Genomic DNA, 21171 nt, shown 5'->3' with positions numbered 1-21171 from the left:
TATCATGTAATCATTAAACGATTTTAATGGCTTGATTGTGACATTTTCTAACTAAGACACATCGAGAGTGATCTGAAAAGGCTTTGTTTTTACATCTGCACAAATAGAGAAGATTATAAATGAGCAATCCTTTAAAATCTGCACCTAATGTGAAAATGTTGGTGACTTGTGTAATATTTTTGTTAAATATGTTTTACTTCAATAGCCACCCAAATAATGAATAAATAAAACACAAACAACTCAGTATAAGATGACAGGAGGTCAGTTTTAGTTTAGTTTTGGCCCACCTTTCTTTGCACTGTTCAAGGACTTGCCACAGCATCTCAGTCAGATTTAAATCCAGGCTTTGACTAGGTCACTCCAAAATCTTAGTCCCTATTTTTGCTTCATTCAGAAATGACTTTACTGGCGTGCCTCGGGTTATTGTCTTGATCCCCAACCAAAATGCACTTCAACTTAACATAAAAAACTGAAAGGTTTTCCTTCCTGGTTTCCTGGAAGAGACCAGAATTCATTGTTTCATCAACTCTAGCAAGCAATCCAGATCCTGAAGAAACCAGAAATCAGACTCAGACCATCACACCACCACCACCACCATGTTTGACTGTTAGTATGATGTTATTTTTCTCAAATTGTGTGTGAGTTTTAAACCATTATGTAACAGCATACCCAATGAAACAGTTCCACTTTTGTGTCCAGTCATCGCACATAATATTTTTCCAGCGGTCTTGGGGATCATCAAGATGTTTTCTGGTAAATGTGATCCACACTGTTGTGTCCTCTTTTTTGGTGATTCTTATGAGGAAACTGTTCCATTTTTTCCAAGGCCAAGGTCTAAAATACATTGAAACTCTCTCATAGTTGTCATGTTGAGTCATGAATACACACCTTTACTGAGGCAAACACGTCTTGCTGTGCTTTAGATCTTTGTTGTCTTCCTGGTTGGGAGGTTGATAGAGAAACTGCTAGAATCATGGCAGGCCATCTGTTCTTGGATTTACAGTAGATCTCACCATCGTTGTTTTTTGAGATCTTTTAACCTACTTCATCATGTCAGGCAGGTTCAGGTTCTTCATTCTACAGGTCTGGCATTAGCAGGAAAAGGTCGTGGCTCATAAAATTTAATTAAACTTTCCAAATAAATTGTTATCACCTTTTTGTTTTTCATAGCAATATATAATAAAATATACATTACAAACAATAAAATATATTTTTCTATTTAATTGAAATAACTTTGGAAAAAGAAATGAAATTCTTTTATGTGGTTCATTTCCACTGGTTCATGTTTCTTTGTTCTCTTTTGTTACAGTAAATTGTTAAGATTTCAGAAAATTTTTCAAATGTTTTCCTGTCTTCTGATCTCTTCATGTGTTTGGTGATTTTCTCAAATTCATAACTCTTTTTTTAATCTCTAAAAATTGCCCTTTTCAGCTGTGTGCTTCTTCCTTTCTGCTTTGTTGTTCTGTTATCTGAACTAATGTTATGTTTTGCTCTGCGAGGCCACTATGGTCGCGTGCTCCAGCCAGCAGACCAAGTTACACCACAGGAGATGTTGCAATTCCTGTCCCAGGATGTGAGCAGCCCAAATGGAGGGAAACCTCTCCACCTTTGACAGTGCTGCTTGACTTTGCTGAGCCTGTACTCCGTTGCAAAACTTGTCTGCACACAAGAAGTTATTTACTGCGTGTGACTTCTGGCCAGAGTCGTGCTTGTGTTGCTCAGACTCCACGGCAACAGCAGATGCCTGTGTCGCCAGGCAGAGAGAGTGAGGTAAAGGAGCTTCTTCATCAGCACGACGGAAAACATGCTTTTGCCATGCTTTCAGAAAGCAGTCATGCACCTTGAACTATTTCCCACTTTGCCACATAGCAACTCTAAAGTTGACTGTCTTTCATTGGCGTTTTATGTGATTAATTAACACAAAGTGGGGAATAAATGCAAACCAGAAGTAAATACAGCAGGTAGGACTGTGGAGAAGCTTAATGCAGGTTGAGGTTATAAAACATCTTAAGATGTTGAAGGAAACTGTGTAAACCATTTCTATGAGTCTGAATGGCCTCATCTGAGTCCAGACGTCCATCCAATTGAAAATCACTTGCAAGATTTGAAAGGTTATGCTTTTCATCCAATCTGAGCTTAGGCTGTTTTGCAAAAAAAAAAAAAAAGTGGTGAAAAACGTTAGTTTCCAGATGTGGAGAACAGATAGGCAGATACCCCAAAAGAGCTGCAGCTTTAGTTGTTCTATTTGATTGCATACAAATGCAGCAGATTTCCATTTGTGAATAACGATTCAACATTATCTTTTGGGGGGGGTTTTCCATTTCACAACTATGTGGCACTTTGTGTTTAGCTAACGTGACAAAATGTGAAAAAGTTTTAAGGATGCAATTAGTTTCAAAGGCTCTGTACCATTATGTAAATATAGATGACTATATAGCAGTGGAAACAGATAGATGAGACCAGAGGCTTTGTGCTCACTGGACATGGCACTGATGTAATCGCCACAGTCACTGCACCATTTGGAAAAAGAAAGAACAGATAGTTATTAGTCGCAGGTTAAGGATACTTATACATTTCTGGAGTAAGATTTGTTGTTTACACAAGTCAAACATTAAATTATTTCAACTGAAAATATTGTTAGTATACAACTAACAGCTTTGGATCACTGGTTTTGATGATCAGTTTCAAACCAAAATCAGTTTTTCCAGAAAAGTCATTTCTATCAAGCAACCATGAAGCTCTGATATGAGTGAGCACAGGGCAGATTGCATCAGAAAAAATACTATGATCATTTTTGAATGTGAATCTGAAAGCTGTTGGCAGGTCATCACTCAGAAATATAACTTTTATTTGATTTATGTGCTGAGTGGTTTTGGTTGACAATCTGAATAAAAATGTGCTTTTAGGCCTTTTATATGCAAGTATTAAGGGGTTGAATATACTTTTGAATGCTTGAACATGCAGATACATACCAAACTAGAACATGATAGGAAAGTTAATTTATCTCAGTTATTTTATTCAAAAAGTAAAACTCAATTTCATAAGACTCTGTGATACATCTCAAGTGCTTACCACTTAATTTTGATTATGGGTTACAACTAATGAAAATCCCAATTTCAGTTACTGAAGGAAAATATATATTTTTTTTACACATAACTGTGATTGGCTACATAATCATGGTAAACCCTGCTGACTGGATCGTTATCCAGAACAACGACACTACCACCTTCTACAACAAGCATAATCCAAAAAAGGTTATTTCTGAACATGCTGGTTTTCAAAATGCTGTATTCAAGCATATTAAGGAAAAGTTGAGTGGAAGGAAAAAGTGTGGTAGACAAGGGTACATAAAACACACAAGGTTAACTATAGCCTTGCAGTTTTCATTGTTGTCATGAATAAACAAGGGTTCTCTCCTGTGGAACCAGTTCCCAGTTTTAGTCTGTGAGGCAGACACCCTGTCTACTTTTAAAAGCCTTAAAACTTTCCAAAATATGTAGTTAGTCACTTAGGTTATCCTTTACTACTCTGTGTAGTTATGCTGCCACTGGCGTAGGTTGCTGGAGGCTTTAATGATCACTTCTCCTCCTACAACTTCACATATTCGCATTTCTAAAATTATTGCTACTTTAGATTTTTTTTATTCAGGTATTTTCCTCTTCATAGAAGTTACTGTGTCATCTTTCTGAAAGGATCCACTGATTGAACTACAGCTTGGCAAGATATGCCAATTAATAAATGCTGAATGAACTGAATTGCTGTTGTTGATCCACCCAATCCACAAAGCCATCTACCAAGTTCTCTAAGAGCCCATCATGTTTCCCTCCGCTTTAATAATATTCCTTTGCATTTATATGCAACTGAAATTGACTTTAAGAATGTAAAGTGGGCTGACTTGGCTCCAGATTCTGAAATTTAACTGGAGCTAAGACTTTCTGCAACGCTAATGCTGATGCAGAAAGTCAGTTTTCCCGATGTACACTATGAGCAGGTTCATAGTGTACATGGACCTCTATTAAAAAAAATAGAAGTGCAATGAAAGTATTACAACAGCTGATTGAAGATTGTGAAGGTCACCAATTTCTTACTGAATTTCCTCAGCAATAGATTGCAACAAACATTTATTTTTCCCCAAGAAACCACTTCTGGTATATTTTCTAGAAACCCCATCAAGACAAATGAGACAGATATTTTCTTCTATTTAATTAATAGAAATCACTAATTGGTATAAAATTTAAAAGAAATGATTAAAAAAAAAAGGCTTAAGTTTGACTTCATTTACTTGACGATGCACGCATTAGGACAACAATGCACGCGTTAAGACAGAATACAGGCTTTACAGGCTTACTTACAGGCCTTTGGAAAATTCAGCAGTAACTGGCAAATCTTTTATCTAAACTTGAAGCGTCTGTGTGTCTAAAGCTGTAAAAAATATGACTGTAAATTTAACATAATACACAAAACTGTTTCCAACAGACTATCTTTAGATGGATGATACACATCTGCGAAAGCAAAAGAACCACAGGCGCAGCCGTACACCTTAATGTTACATTTCAGATTAAACTTATTCTTACAGCATAGTAAACGTTGGCGCATTAGTACAAGATGACGCCTCCTGATTGGAATTGCGATTGCTGCTGCAGATGTACATTAAGCTACCAAACTGGCCCGTTTTTTTCTATATGAATGTACCATAATGTAAATGAATGGAGTACAATTAAAGAGAAGAGTGACACGGTTATGTCCAGATGTATTTTAAACTGAAAAACATGGCAAACAAAATGTGCATTTCTAAAACACAAAAAGCAAACAAAACAAAAAAAAACAATAAGCCTATTCAAATGCCCAGGTAACAGTTTCCTCCTTGAAGAAGGTTTCTAACAGTCCAGCTCCTATGTCAGATTGAATTGATGTTTTCCTTTTCCCCAAGACTACATGAGCCATCTTTGGATGCCAAAATGTGTCCCGCCTAGCATTTTTAAAATAAATATAGGTCTGTGCCACTATAAGGGCACTAAACCCATGAAGTCTTTAATCTTCTCAGACTTTCTATAAGATGTTCCATCCTCTGGATGTCTTTGAAGGTCTCTTCTTCTGAAGCAAAGGCTCATATGTCTGTTTTGATTTTATCCAGCGAGTTGTCAATCTTCGTCAGAGTCTTTTTGATGCGCAGTGCGGTTAATCTGGCAGACGGGTTCTGGTACCAGCACTCCTTCATGAGTTTAGCCAAGGAGCTTAAAGTCTGGATGATGAGAAGAAATGATTCAGTGTATTTGTCAATGGCTGCAGCATGAAGTTATATGTTGCAATATCAGTATGTGTGAGTGAAAAAACTATTTGATTGTTACTCACCGGGTCTGAGAACCATCTGTTTGGGATATTGGGCCTCTGCTGATCCACACACACCACCTTCTTCATGTCCTCGAAGCTGGGATCACTGGGGACCACGTCATGAAACGGTGGCTTATAGTCCTCAACAATGCCTACATGTAGAGGAGAGAATGCAAGCAAGCAAAAGAAAAATAAATATAATAACAATAAGTCACATTAATCTGTTCGATGGTTCACTGATGAATGCAATAAAGATTTAGTCTTCTAAAGTTAGGTTGCTGGGTTGATGCAAGAACGAGTGTAAATATGGAAAATATAGCTCCTGGTCCTTTTTATTTGTCAATGAAAGTTTTTAGGGTCAAACAAAACATCACATTAGACTCCATGATTAGCATAAACTGAGTAGGGGTCTGCATACACTTTCTATTATCATGACAAGATGTACATGATACTGAAATGTTTTTATAAATGGAGTGGTAATTTGGTTCTTCTTTATTTTTCTAAATGATTTCTTTGGCAAATAATACATAAATTCATTGTAGCACAATACAGTGTTGAAGTGCTGAAAACAACAAAAATCTAGACAGTATGTTGCTGGCATGATGTTTGGCTAACCAACATTTCTAAACATCTAAAAGAAAATATGGCGGAATGGAGGCTCAATAAGGCCTTAATGTGATACTTATTTATTGATCATCACGTCACAATTTAAACTAAATCATAGCTTCATATTAACCTGCCATTATGCCAGTGGTGGTCAAAGATGATCTTCTGTAATATTGGAATCTATGGATTACAATAAAATCCCCCCAAAATAGATAAAAAAAAGAAATAAATCAACTGTGCACCTATACACATATTTTGTTTTCAAACTCCACTGAAGTTTATTTCACACTTAAAACCATCTTTACTGTGAGGCATTATGTGTAACTGTTTTTTATTTTATTTTTTTTTTACTCATCCATATTGCTTTCGGCACCCCCCTGCAATGGCACTGCGCCCCCACTAGGGGGCGCGCCCCACACTTTGGGAACCACTGCATTATGCTGTCCTGTTTTCCTGATGACCAGCTTATCACTGTCACTGCTACAGAAGGTAAAAAGTTTTGATGAAGCTACCAACCGTTGCTCACTGTCCTCCTGGCGACCTCCCACAGGACAAGGCCCAGGGCCCAGATGTCCACTCTCTTGAAGGACTCGAAGCAGTCCATCTGGATGGAGTCGTCCAGCACCTCCGGGGCCATGTAGCGCTTGGTGCCAACTTTAGGGTTGTTGCCCACATCCAGTTCATTGGTGTCTTGAAAATGCATAACTGCCAGACCTGAAATGAATACCAAGAAAACTCTTTTTTTCTTCCCCCAGAAATTAAGGTTTGCAAATGAAATGGTCTAAAATAAAATGTCCAACATCGTGTCTCTACGGCAACAACTTGCTGCATTGTCAGTGGGAGGTCTCCAGTCCTAAATGACTATATCAAAGATAGCGCACTGGACTCATATAGCTGAATTAAACAAAAAACACAGCTAATTTAGAGCAAACAGCCCTGATCCAGCACACAGGATGTACTTCAACACAACAACAACTCACTGACGAGACAAACAACCTCCACCGTGTTTGTCTGCACAGCACAATACGTCATCAGCAGCCAAATTCATTACATCTAACACAGCCTTTCAGCTGAATTAGATGTGTTTCAAGCATCTGTGAAATAGAACATTGGTGCATCAGATTAAATGTTCCAAGGTCTTGCAAATGAGTTTTTGGTTAAGAGCCATCTGATATATTTAGTACTGCTTGTTTTTCTAATTTAATAACAAATATGGCTTAGCAGACAGACGTGGAGGGATATTTGCGCTGATGTTGAAACTATTGGGCTTTAAAATTCAAACATCTTCTTCTGTAACGATAATGTGCCAAATGGCATGATGCACAAACCCTCTAAATGCCTTTGATGAAGTCCCATTAAGTAAAAACTAACATTCAAACCCTCAGGTCTCACCACAACATCAAAGGCAAAGACTTTTTACACAGTTCTAACATTTGCAATCTGACTTAGATACAAAAATACATTTCTGTGCAGTATTTTCACACAAAATATAATATTCTTACCCAGGTCAGCAATGCAGCACTGTCCATTCTTTTTCACCAATACATTTTTGCTCTTGAGGTCTCGGTGGGCGATGGCTGGCTTGCCTTGAGTGCCAAAGATCTCGACGTGCAAGTGTGCCAAGCCACTGGCTATTGAGAGCGCCATGCGGAGGCAGCTGGACGCATCGAGGGTACTGAGCTGAAGATAGTCGTACAAGGAGCCCATTTCGTGGAAGTGAGTGATGAGCCACAGCTGAGTGCTGGAGTTCCTAGAAGTCATGTCTGATGCGATGAAGCCTGAGTTGAGAGAGACATATTTAAGCTGCTGACCGGTTATTTGTGTCTAAGAAAATATGATTGCAGTTGACCAATTTAAAAACAAAAACGCAAGTACATAAAATATTGTTTTAGTCGAGTTTTATATTTTAGCAGTTCAAGGAAATCTATATTTTGATGCCAGAAATTCACTAGAAAGGAAAATTATGCATGTTTACCAACAAGTCTCTAAAGCCTTTTTGAATTTTTTTAATAATATGAAATTTATATGAACTGTTCCTGTATTACTAAATCAACATGAATTTCTTCCTACCAAGTAGATATATTAGGGCTTCAAAAACTTTTGTTCATAAATTTTTAACAGGAAAAGCTTGGGTTGTTTGTATGTAAAAAAATAAAAAAAAATCCCAATAATATACTTCCGTTTTGTGGCAGGATATCTTTGTGAAATTCAAAATAGGTCTAACCCAATTCACAGGTAAATATAGATCCCAATCATAGGGTCATTTGCAGAACAGTGATCTGCATTCACTACAAAATGTATACTACATTTCAGAGCCATCATAAAAATATTTTACATTTCTCACATGGTTACTGAACATTTTTAATCTGAAAATTCCTCCCAGATCCAGAACATTCTTTTGTTTTACCGTAGAAATTCCCAGCAGAAAATTATCCAGTAGTCAGATTTTAAATAAAACCTCTGACTGTTATGCAACATGCAGGATTTGTTGCAGCCAGAACCCTGTTCTAAACACAAAATTGTTGGTCAGTAAAGATACCACAATTATTTTTTAAGTAGAACTTAACTGAACGCAAAGAAAACAGTAGATAAATATTTTCAGCATTTTTGAAAGCCTTGTTGTTGACAAACATGTTACACACCCAGGATGTTTTCATGCCTCAGCAGCACAGTGTTGTAGATTTCAGTCTCTCTGAACCAGGACTTCTCATCTCTGGAGGAGAAGATTTTCACAGCGACACTCTCCCCCTGCCACTGACCCCTCCACACTTCACCATAACGGCCCTTACCTGGACAACGGCAAGAGGAGAAAAATTTAAAATGCACACTAGCCTCTTCAGCAACAATGTGGAAGTAAATATCTGTGTTAAGCTGAAGGATTTGTTGATGAACACTCGACTGTACTCTGGTAGGATATGTGAATACTAGATTCTCTCTGCCCTCTAGTGGCCACAAATGAATTTCTGTGAGGTTTCAATAGAACAAAAATGTAACCAAGATGACCAGGAAGAGCATGTACTGTAAAGGAAAACTACTCTTCTACACTGATAGGTTCATTCAAGAATTTAAATAATACTTTACTTCCTTATTTCTACTAGAACCATAATATAAAAATATTCCCCTTAGAACAGCAAAGTCAAAATAAACAGTTTTGCAGGCTCATCAGGTGCAAGGAAACAATTTATTTGATAAAGGCATCAATGATTTGCTCCTGTCTAAACATCAATAATGTGAGAGGACGAACACAGATTGTTCAGTTTTGCAGGCACTGACCATATTTGGAGAGAGGAAGTTTACAGTGTTTGACCTGCAACTTACCCACACACTCATTCAGAGTGATCTGTCTGGCAACAGTCCTCTGTACGAGAAACGGGAGTCCTGAGCCGCTTCCTGAAGTGCAGGAATGATCCAGAAGATCCTGGAAAAGCCCAAAAACATACAGGGTTAGGAGGCTGTTTATGTTAGTGTGAGCCTGTGTATAATTTGGTAAGAAAGCCATTTTGATGTAAACAGCCCTAAAGAAAATCCTGAGGCTCAGGACTGCAAATGATGAAATACAGAGCATCTGGGAGTCAGATGGGGATTAACACACGCAAGCAGTCTTTGATGTGGCACCTACAAAAGACTGGGAGGTGTGTGTGGGTGGGGGGTTAAGATATGTGTGTGTGCTGGAGGTGCAGAGTGCCCCCTGCTGAGTAAACAACAGAGGAGGCACCACCTCCTCAGTGACTGGTGTGGGCGCTGGAGATTTTATCTAATCCAAGAGCCAGACTCCAAAACAGGCGCAATGCTGCTAATCCTTTTATTTTTATCTCGTCTACACTGCACACAGTGTCGAAAGGCTGCCACAGGGGGGCAGTGCAGAGCTACAAAGTGTGCAGCTGCTGAGCAAAAACAAATGACTGAACAGAGAGGAGGGGAGGGGGGTTAGACAGATTGAAAACAGAGACAAGTGATGGCTCAGATAAACAGATGCATAATGCAAGAGCTGCCTGAGAGACAATTTGGAATCATAACACAGGAATGCAAGGCTGGGACCATAAAATAAATGATGACTTACTCTGCAGAGAGCTGCAGAAAGTTGAAATGGGTAAAAAAAAAGATTTTTCAGGAGGTTATATTAGGGCCAGGCCTGTAAGCAGAAGGCAATCAGAGCAGTGCAATATTGTTATTGTCGGGGAGGATGGCTGGGCTGGTAGTCAAGCATATTTTTATTTTATTTTTTTACAATGCTGAAGCAGAAGAACCGTGACTCCATATTTAGGCCCTTCATTGCCAAATGGACTGAAAGAAAACACAGTGCAGTACAGTACAGTACACAGTACAATTCTGCAGCTGTGCAGAATTGTATTTTTCCAAATATTTTGTCACATCACGTCAAACGTCAGTCTATTTCTGTGTGATCAATCAACACCAAATAGCACTTAGCTGCAAAGTGGAAAATGATGCGAGGTTTAAGATTTTTCAAAAATAAAAATTTTAAGTGTGCCATTAATTTTTATGCAGCCACACAGACTCATCCCAAATCTTTTGGGGTAACGCTCTAAGAATTTCTGCAGAAACTTCACAGTTGCCGTAGATTTCTTTGATGCTTCTCCATATAACCGATGCTCCAAAGCTCTCCCTGCTGGCCTGCTCAAGAAATTTAAACATTCATATCTTCGTAGATTTACCAGCAGACCAAACTTGTAAGATGACCACAACCACTACAAACACTTGAGGGCCCTCTAAAAACACTACTAATTTTAATAATCCAAACACCATATACACCCTAATAAGCACAGTTGAAACTGTCTTGGTACAGTCTTCCTCATCTCTGCTCTTGTGGGGTACAACCAATTGGCAACAAGGAAAATGAATGGCGCTCAAGCCAACAGTGTATCAAGCAGTATTTTGATAGGTATTTTTAGTTTCATAAGCAGCATTTTCTTTTGAATTTGAAATATACTCTATGTAAAAAATCTAACAGGTGGATTTTTTTGCAAATAATTTTTAAAAATCCACAAAAAATGTGTGAAAACTGAAGAAATACACCACTGCATTTAGATGTATCAGAGTAAAGATTTTTTTTTTTTGGAAACTATGGAAATCATTTAACATTTTTCATCCATTTTCAAATACATTAGTCTCTGTTGGTCTACCACATAAAACCACAGTAAAAAAACAAAAGAAAAGTTTAAAAAATTAAACAACTAAATACTTTAGCAAGTTGTTGTACATTGATGGTACAAAAATGTACAAGAACTGAAAATATTTCTTACAAAATGACAGTTAATCATGGAAGGTTTTAATTAGGCTGCAGCTGGGCACAGACTAAACTTTGACTTTTTCCTGCTCATCACGATTGCCTTGTATGAGTCAGTAAATGCTCCGCAGAGTCGTTTTTCAGACGAAAGGCTAACCACAGGGCTCCACCTAAACTCTGGATCAGTTTAGCAGCCCTCAAACACACAAACCACACTGTGGAAGACGCACAATCCACAGTTGAGTGGAGAGAAAATAAATAGCAAAAACATTCCTCTAGGAGACGGCAGCAAAAAAAAATGACTGAGACGATGCAAAACACTCTCCTGCTCCCCCCTACTCTCCCGAGTACAGCGTTCACACAAATATTCATGCAGAACCATTTTTTTTTCCCCCTCCGACAGAAAAACAGTTTTAAGATTATGATCAGGAAAGCACACAGCTTTCAGTCGTGGCCTGCACTGTTAAATCATGTTTGAAGACATGTTGGCCTTGCTTCGTGTAAGACCTAAACATTACCGGTACAGATGTTCAGTCTTATAAACTGAGAACTAAACTACATCTGAGAACAACGTGCCTTAATAAAGAGTCACAAACTTGGTGGTGGGATTTAAAATGTTTATGGCTTCATATTTAAAGTATAGTTTAGAGCAAAGTTTTAAACCACACTTCCACAAACAGGCATTTATTATGCATCAAGTACCAATTATGCATTATTATGTCAACAGTGTGTGCAAACAGCAGGCAAAAGTCCCACTTAATCAAAGTAAGTGAACACATAAAATTCTGCATAATGTTTGTTTACGTAGACTACATATCCAAGTACAGCGGGCAGAAATTATTTTCTAATCAGAAGAGAAATGAACTAAGAAAACAGCAATTTATATCCTCAATCAGACTCTGAAAACATCCATTACTGAAAAGACAGAGAAGCCATATTTTAGATTCAAAGCCAGATTCCTAAAGAAAAGCTCAGCAATCATTATGATGTTGGGTGTACGATGGACAATAAAAGTTCTCCGAGGTTTTTTCAGAAACTGAAACTTTCCTGAAAAAGTCATATGTTGGGGTCCCCTTCCCCCCCCCAAAAAAAAACTTTGACTGAAGACATGTTAAGTTCTCTTAATTCAGCTGTTTGCTGATGTCTTGTTAAAGTAACAACTGTCACTTTGCACTCTGACAAAGACTAACACCCAAGAATGCCCTTAACATTCACAAGGACAGTTGGGATTTCTAATACTGTGTAGCTCTATATAGTAATAGGCAGTTTTGACTGATGCCAGTTTTGACCTCAATAGAATAAGTAATTCTATTGAGGTAACTATTAACATTTATTGGTTTAATCGTCTAGAATCTCTTCTTTTCAAACACATCAAAGTGGGTTACCTCCATAGCATTATGCCATACATACCGCCAGAGTGCTCTCCCCCACGTTAGACGCAATAAGTCCGTCTATTGTTCCGTATTCGGCGTCTCGTGATGTCAGCCTTTCCATTTGGTTGCGGTGGATGCGTCTAAACACGAGGATGGCGGCGGCGGAAAGGATGATGAGAACAATGATGGGTGCCACAATGGCCATCGTCAGTGTGGTCACATTGTAGCTGGACAGTTCATCGACTGGAAGGAAAAAGAGACAAGTGAATATAATTACAGTGGATTTTTGTGTGCATGGACACAAGATCTGTTTCTGGTAAAACCAGGTAAGATGGTTCTTTCAGACAGTTTTTATGTGGACATTTAAGTAATATAATAATACTTCAATGTGTAGGGGTATAACTCAAATAGACTAAAAAAGTATTCTGTCATATATTCAGCTCACAGTGTGGATCAAATCAAGTCATCAGCATGATGAACTGACCATCATTCATAATTTCCAAATGGAGAAGAGTGCTCCACTCTTCCTTCAGCACAGACAATGTTCCCCCTTTACCCAACTCACATAATGAACTCCTTCATACACATAACTAAGAACTCTGTCTGGGTGCTCAGGCTTTAGCCAAACTTTTAGAGAAGGCAGGGTTGCACTTAGCAGGAAAAAACACCTAGAAATCTATTTACTATGATCATTCATATTTCTAGCAACTCATACATAAAGGGCAACACAGAAAAAGTTACTCCCTAAGATTATGTGAATTTATATCGCAAACTAAATGAGTCTGACATACATATTTTTATGTTATTTAATATTTTTTACAATCCTCAAAAGACAATCGATATCTTTTGACATAGAAAAATTAATAAGTACATAAACGTGGAAGAAGCAAATACAGCTGATTCTGATCCACAGATCTGTTCTTCATGGAAAAGTATAGAGAATGTTTTATGGAATAAGATGCTCTGGAAAGATCATACACAAACACTATGTGAGAGCAAACTCACACATGGTGGTGGCAGCATCAAGCTGGAGTGATGCTTTAGTTTACCAGGGATAGGTAATCTGGTCAGAGTTGGTGGTAGGATAAGTTAAACCATCCAAAAATCCATCCAAACACTGTTGAAGTGTTTGGATGGCCTAGACAAAGTCCAGTCCTTAATCTAATGGAGCATCTGTTGCAAGGTTTGAAAACTCTACAACCAAATATGACTGAGTTTGAGCTGTTTACCAAGAACTGGCAAACATTTCAGTCTGTAGATGTTCAAAGTTGATACAGGGATATTAAAAAGCAACTCTGAGCACATGATCTATAAACCATTATCTGTGTGTTCACTGGTGTTGTAACTTCTACATTTAATCGAAATAGTTATTGTCTATTTTTCTGTTGTAATCTGCATTGAACTGGATGGAAATAGTCCCCAGGTGTTTGAAACTTAATAACATTTAATATCCAATTTGCAGTTTAGATCACAGAAACCCGTCCTTCAAGACAGGTTAGGTGCAATCAAATGAAAACTTTTAAGAGCTCTGAACTTTGTGGCGCATTCCGGACTTTGTCGTACATTTGATTGGAAGCCTCACGGTGCTGTTCATGTTGCACAGATGCCCCTGGCAACACTCGACTATCTGCTCGCTGGATGGCGGCGTCTTGCAGGTCATCGTGCTCTGCTCCACTGCCTTGAAGCAGCCTTTCTGGTGCACATGCAAGCCACCGCTGACTGTCAGAGACGAGAAACACTGGAGGCCTAAGCAGCGACTCGCCGTTACACAGGAGCTGCCCTCGCATACACACTCATGCTCCTCTTCGCTCAGGAGCTTCTTTTCCCCTTCTGAGAAAGATTAAGGAGAAAAAGCAGCTTGTAAGTATTTAATTTCACATACTTTAATACTAAAAAAATAAAATTAAATAAAATTTACACAGTTCCGCCCCTTTTTTTTTTTTTTTAAACTCCCCAAGAAAATCTTCTGCATGCTACGTGACAAGGCTGGTGGTGAGTAGCAGCCAGCGTGCACAAAGTCACCTTTTCCTGGAATTTGCATCGTGACGTTCATGTTACACAGATGGCCCTGGCAGCACCTGACGACATAGACCGATGAGGGTGCCAAGGCGCAGGTGGTTCTGCCCTCCTCGTCGTCCCTCAGGCAGCCCTTCCGCTGGACGACAGCCCTGTCGGTCACGTTCAGAGAGGAGAAACACTGCTGGCCGGTGCAGCGCCGGCCATGCTCACACGAATCTCCCTCGCACACACACTCCTGGTCTCGGAGGACTGGTCTGCCGGCAGACGGCTCGACATCTGATAAGAGGAAACACAGATAGGAGAAAAACCCATTAGAGCAATACCATTACTAACCCATTCAATTAAATGGCATTCACTCAGATCAGAAAACATGTGGGTGGAAAGTGCTGGCCAGTTGCTTTAGACGCCACTTAGTTTTAAACATGTTTTCCCCATTTGTAATCCTACACTTAAAACAGATAAAACTAGAGGGAAAGAAAACACACTTTTTAATGTTTTAGACTTTCAAAATAAATTATATCAATATTAATGTTAAAATGATTATTTTAAACAATAACCACTAATCTTTACTGGTAGCCATAACAATTTCTATAAAATAAAATGTAACCAACATTAAAAATCTTGCTTTAATTCATGAATGTGATCCTGTTTCTAAGGACAGTCAGTATGACATGAAAACACAACATGTCTTTAAAAAGAAGTAAACATTTGTTTATCTTGGGAAATCAGAAATACTCATCTAAACTTTTCAAAGCCACAATACATATATGCGCTTTGAACATACTTTTCTATTCCCTTGAACCTTTAAAACTATCAAGACCTTTTCATTTCTGTGTTTCCTCACAATGACGCATAGCTGCTTGTGTAGAAAAATAAAACTCTTCCCTCAACATAGCTTTGCTGCAAATTGAGACTGCAGATTTCTGACAGCAATCAGGAAATCAAACGATTCCAACATCAATATCGGATTATTTTTCCAGTGGTTTAAAAGCCAAGTAAAGTCACTTCAAAAGGGTAAAAAGTAATTACAAGGGAAGTATGGAGTAATTTTCTGAAGTCGTTTTCAACATTATAATTCATTCATATCAGTTTAAAATAGTCCTAAAGTCCATACTTTGTTAGATTTCAGAGTAACAGATTTGGCCCAACTATGATTTTACAGCTGTTTGTGGTAAAAAAAAGAAGGAGTAAGTCCTTTAGAGCAGGTTTTAAATGGCCATGGTTTTAAATCTTCTGAAGAGAAGAGAGCGTAAATGACGACCTGGACTCTGGTCAATGTAAATAGATTGTGCAATGCAAATGGTCACAGATCCCTCTTTCTGTATGATCCAGCACTGTGGAACGTTCCAGGAGAAAACTAGGAGGCTGTCCTAGAGACAAAGCAATACAATTTATTAGCAGCAGAGAATTAGGGAAAAAAACATATTGTGAGATTTTTTTTTTTACCAATTCAGGAAATGAAGTAATGAACCTGGTATTCAAAGTCTTATTTGGAGGACCTGACCGATACTGTAAGAACTGAATGTGATGTATTTCATCATATTTAATCTACTTTCATGTTACTAATGCAAGTATATTTTATTATAGGGTATTTTTGTCTTGGTTTTCACACTTGCAGTTGCAGATAAAAAGGGCAGACGCTCCAAGGTCAGAACCAACCACCGGGAAGGCTGTACAGCCCCAAACATCATCCCCTTCAAGAGAGCCTCGACTAAATTTCAGCTTCCTATGAAGCTAAATAAAAACAAAAATAAAAACTACATTACATTTGCAATATATCGACAATCCATCACTATCAGATGTTATGCATAATCTCTAACTTGAAGGACCGGAGTGAGGGAGTTGTGGGGGAGAGGTGCTATGTAATGCAGAAGCTCTATAGCTTGGAAACTGCAGCTCCGAGGAAGAGTTGTGCCTTGAAAAGAGGAGGAGCTGTGGCTTGAAAAGAGGAGGAGCTGCAATATATCAGATGTGCAAAATTCTCCAGGCATTTTGCACAGCTGAATAGTTTCTACAGGAGATTAAGAAACTTCTCAAACATGCATGAAAAAGTCAAGGAAACACTCCAGGTATGTTTTTGATGAGAGAATAATATTATAACACGATGGAAAGTCAATTTTACATAGTACTGCCCCTAAAAGAGCTTTTCAGACCTTTTTAATGCCAGCCAAAAACTACGTAAAAAAAAGCTTAAATAAAACTTGTAAAACTAGAAAAATAGGGGATGATTGGGGGATCCTGGTGGCTCAACAGAAGTGACCCAGTTTCAAAAGCGAATGTTATCCAGCCAAGTGGTGATACAACTGAACTATGCTAGCCATGTTAGCTAGCATATGTTTTTAGGAAAATAGTTCATAAATGTCAATGAAGACAAAACAAAATCTGACAGAAAATCATGTGGAGCAACGTTCAAAATTTTGGTAAAATAAATATTTCCAGTGCAGAGACTGGATGATACCTCACCTTTCACTGGAAACTGTACCGAGACATTCATGTTGCACAAATGTCCGTGACAGCACTTCACCACCAGCGCCGCAGTTGGTGGCTGTCCGCAGAGCAACGGCCCATCTTCATCACCTTCAACAATGCAGCCTCTCTCAAAGACTGTCGTTCCATTCAGCACTGAGAGCGAAGCAAAGCACTGCCAGCCAAAACATCTCTCCCCACCCCTGCAGGATGGTCCTTCACATAAACATTCAGCTCTCACGTCGTCCTCACCTGGAAAAAGAAACATTTACACCACACATCAGATTGCATCTTTTTTAGAGAAAATCCTGCATGGAAAAACCCATCCATTTAAGGCAAACAGCCTGTTTGATTTTGAGGGATGAATGATTTCTGCTTATCCTTCTTCCAGATTTGGTTAAAGTGAATGTGCTGTAAACATGGGCAAAACAAGTGGTTTGCCACTCTGAAAAGCACTTTCCATTGCAATCCACTGCAGCTGTTTAAAATAACAGTGCCAGACAGCAGATGAAAGGGAGACAGACTAAGAGATGGGTGGTGAGAAGGGGGAAGAAAAATGTGTGATTTTTTGGTGTATGCTGCAAGAGAAAGGAGAGCGACAGAGAAAAGACTGTATGTACTCTGGTGACAGTGCAGTAAAACTCTGCATTTAGAGGTAGCACAACCACTAATTTGAACTGGATCCTTTCTTTTTGTGTCTGGGGGGTGAAAAAAAACTTCAATTGTTTGAGCTCAAGGTCTTTCAGCTCTGATGTGCTTTGAGACAAAATTCTTACCATTCTCGCAGGAACAGGGAAGAACCAGGGCGAGCAGAAACCAAAGAAAGGCCCCTCTTGTCATTGTAGACCTAAAAGAAAGAAGCAGGAAGACACTCAATGAATACCTCATTGTCATTTAATTGAAAAAAAGAGAAAATCTGCATATAAACCTAGCTAATGTTGGATTAGTTTAGTACTTTGAAATTTAGCTTTGTTCAGTGGGCTAGAGCTGATCATTCTGTGAGCCTAGACATATTTAGAAGACACAATTTTATAAATGAAGACCTTTTCTTTCTTTCACAAAAAAAAGTCAACACCAAGTTTCAAATGCTCAAGCAAAGAGGGTCTCATGCCTTCCTGTTGGCCCTGGCAACAAGGCATTGAGTGGCAAGCAATGGGGAAACTGGTGCTCTCTTATTGGCTGCCTCTGTGTGAGAGAGGGGTGTGTGGATGTCTGTGTGTGTTGGAGGGACAAGCTACTTGGCAGTGAGGCAAGAGTGAGGAGAAGGAGGGGGAAAAGTGGGGTTGGGGGGCAGGACAGCAAGGTTTTCCTGAATAATATCGTTTACCTGGAGAGTATAAAGGATCAAAAGTGACACAAAACAATAAATACATGGAGAATAGTTGCTTTCACAGCTGAAACCAGATATTTGCCAACGCTGTAGGACTTTTTATCATTTAAGGTAATTTAGAATCGGTAAATTATTTGTATTTGCTAAATGCCAGAATACATACAATTGCTAAGTAATTGGTAGAATTGCCCTTAAAACTGTATGACTTGGGTGAAATGTTTTGGGCATCCTTCTAAAAGCGTCACACAGTAGTTTGCTTGAATTTCGGCCCATTCTTCCAGACCAAACTGGTGTAATGTTTTCCAGGCCACCTTGTTTGAACAGATTTTCAGCTCTGGCTACAAATTTTCTATGGGACTCAGATCAAGGCCTTTAATTCGGCAGGATGATTAGAGTCATTGTTCATTTAGAAGGCTTGATTGTGTGAAAGCTTCAACTTCCTGGGAAATGCCTTAATATGCTGCTTTCTCATTTCTACTGTCACCACTGTACTTCAAAGCAGGAAGAGAGTTCTTATACTCTTAACCTACCTATCCACTCAATTTAATTCAGTTTTATTAAGACAGTGCAAATTTACAAATAAATTAACAAATGCAGTCTACAAACCAAAATGTATAGTTCGGGGCTGGCCAACTCCAATCCTCAAGAGCCGGTGTCCTGCATGTTTTATGTGTCCCTGCTCCAACAAATATGTTAAATGGCTGAACATTTTTTGCAGAAGCCTGCTAATAAAGTATTCATTTGCTACAGGCGTGTTGGACCAAAAACACTCAGGACACCAGATCTGGTGGACATATCTGGAAATGCCCACTCCTGATATATCATTTCAATGCAGTCATTCTAATTCAATAATGTGATTCTATAGTGATTCTAAGTATAAAACAATGGGGTCAAGCTTAGATTTTTTAATGCCGACCCAACTGGTTAAGAACATGTTGAACATCAAAGGAAACCCAGCCGATTGCATCAAATCACTGACGTTGCTCATAAACTCACTTTTGCCATTTTCTGCAAAAGTCCTGCTGAGCTTCAAGTGCTTTTAATGATGCAAGAAGTGTGACTAGGTTTAAGTTTGTGAAGCCTTTAGTATGCCAGTTTCATCAACCGATACAAGCTAAGAGAGGGAAGTCAACCCTGAAGCTGCTCATTTTATAAAGATAATATGTATAGTCTGTGGAGACATGGCCTGGAGTGTGCCCTGGTCATGTTATTCCAAGCACTGGGAACGTTATCTTAGCAACATGTGTGCCTGAGTGCATCTGTGCTTCTGATAAACACCCCAACACCACCTACATCCACTCCCACCCCTCCTTCTCCAGGCCTTTGTGCCCATCTCCCAGACATAAATGATTAAGCACGTAATGTTAGCATCGGCCAACGGCGGCGTCTGCACAGGCCGCTTGCACACAGACCACATGCTGCTCCTTTAATCAGAGCACAAAACAGAGGCTGCCACACAGAGATAATCAGGAGCTCCGTCTGCTCCCCTGGGACCAGGGAGAGGAGGAACGCCAAAGGGGGCAGACAGCGGGCAGGAGTGCAGGAGGAGGTAAGGCCTGTGGGCAGCAAAGGGACAGTAGGTCAGAGAGAGACATGTGGGAGGAGACAGCCTGTGTCAGTGAAGTAAACTAAGAGGAGGGGGAGGTCTAGCTTTAGTGCCAGGGGGGACATGAGCTAGAAGGACACCCTGCTATGGGGAGGGGGAGGGAGGTGAGGTTATTTGCTCATCTTATAGCTAACGGAGAAAGGAGATACACTTGGGTGTACTGGTGCCCATTTAAGTTTGCACAGAAACTAAACTTGCCTTGCAGTCAGAACTATGTAGACCTTTTGAAGAAGTAGTGAGGGGTCATTCATTCAGCCAGTGATGGAAATTGCCTAAAGACTGTCCTCAGCTTTTTTTCCTTCCCATATAAGGTACACCAGGTCCAGTCCTACTGCATTTAGCTGCATCTCTTTCTTGGGGGGTGTCATAAAAAAATATTTATGTAATCAACTTTGGAAAGACAGACAAGAAATGCACAATGGAAAGTTCCCTTGATAAAATGCTTCTATGTTGAGTCATGTAATTTTTCTGGATGAAGCATCAGATATGCATTCTGTTCATCTTTTTCCTTTAGAAAGTACTCATAACCTTGTTTTTCTGTGTTAAGACGTGTCATCAATAAAACAGAAATTGTGTTCCCAATTACTTATATAGCCTTTTAGCAAATGGCACTATATGATAGACTGACCTTGACTGAATCAATTTATAAACCAGATTGAATTTGGTTGTGTGCAGTTGGAGCTGAATCTAATTAATAGCATGTATGGGACAGGTCTGGATTGCTTTGAACAGAATTGGATTTTATAAGAATTGGATCAGTTTGTCAAGACATTTGCTTTGAATTTCCAGTTTAATTAAATGTTTCCATGTTTGACTCTGATCGATTTGCACATTAAACCACACACAAAACCAGGAAATGGTATGTGCCAATAAGAGCCTGATGGGTGCATCTCTGGTGAAAAAAATAAAAATAACACAAAATAAATACGCCTGAGACAGCAGAACAGCATGATGTCTTGTGTCTCCGCTTGACGGCCTCAGACAGAAAATGGTTCATTCCATTTTTCTTTGTTAGAAACCAAAAGGCTTTTGGATCTAAAGTAACACCCTTCATACTACTTCCTTTCTTCCAATTACACACTTGTTTAAATAAACTATAACAAATTATCTATTTGTTATAGATAATTTGGGTCCTAAAACTTCATATCTCTTTAAGGAAAATGTGTTCTTGGCGCAACTTCAGTCCAAGTCATCT

At 39.0% G+C, this 21171-nt stretch overlaps 1 protein-coding gene across 1 annotated transcript in view; it reads right to left on the bottom strand.

Moving 5' to 3' along the window:
• Positions 1–4186: 4186 nt before the first annotated feature.
• The window catches only part of LOC116723130 (activin receptor type-1), a 30397-nt gene continuing 13412 nt past the window's right edge, over positions 4187–21171 (bottom strand). Inside the window, exons 2-12 of the mRNA XM_032567766.1 lie at positions 17817–17887; positions 17038–17292; positions 14578–14850; positions 14119–14385; positions 12593–12798; positions 9256–9355; positions 8580–8726; positions 7440–7715; positions 6454–6651; positions 5353–5483; positions 4187–5242 (exon numbers count right to left, since the gene is read on the bottom strand). Coding sequence (XP_032423657.1) covers positions 5108–5242; positions 5353–5483; positions 6454–6651; positions 7440–7715; positions 8580–8726; positions 9256–9355; positions 12593–12798; positions 14119–14385; positions 14578–14850; positions 17038–17292; positions 17817–17880 — 2052 coding nt within the window. The 5' untranslated portion in view covers positions 17881–17887 and the 3' untranslated portion in view covers positions 4187–5107. The remainder of the gene's footprint in view (positions 5243–5352; positions 5484–6453; positions 6652–7439; positions 7716–8579; positions 8727–9255; positions 9356–12592; positions 12799–14118; positions 14386–14577; positions 14851–17037; positions 17293–17816; positions 17888–21171) is intronic.

This window comes from Xiphophorus hellerii, chromosome 7, assembly GCF_003331165.1.
Source record: "Xiphophorus hellerii strain 12219 chromosome 7, Xiphophorus_hellerii-4.1, whole genome shotgun sequence".
In the NCBI taxonomy this organism is placed as follows: Eukaryota; Metazoa; Chordata; class Actinopteri; order Cyprinodontiformes; family Poeciliidae; genus Xiphophorus; species Xiphophorus hellerii.
Note: the sequence above shows the minus strand (reverse complement) of the source record. Positions and strands in the feature narration are given on the sequence as shown.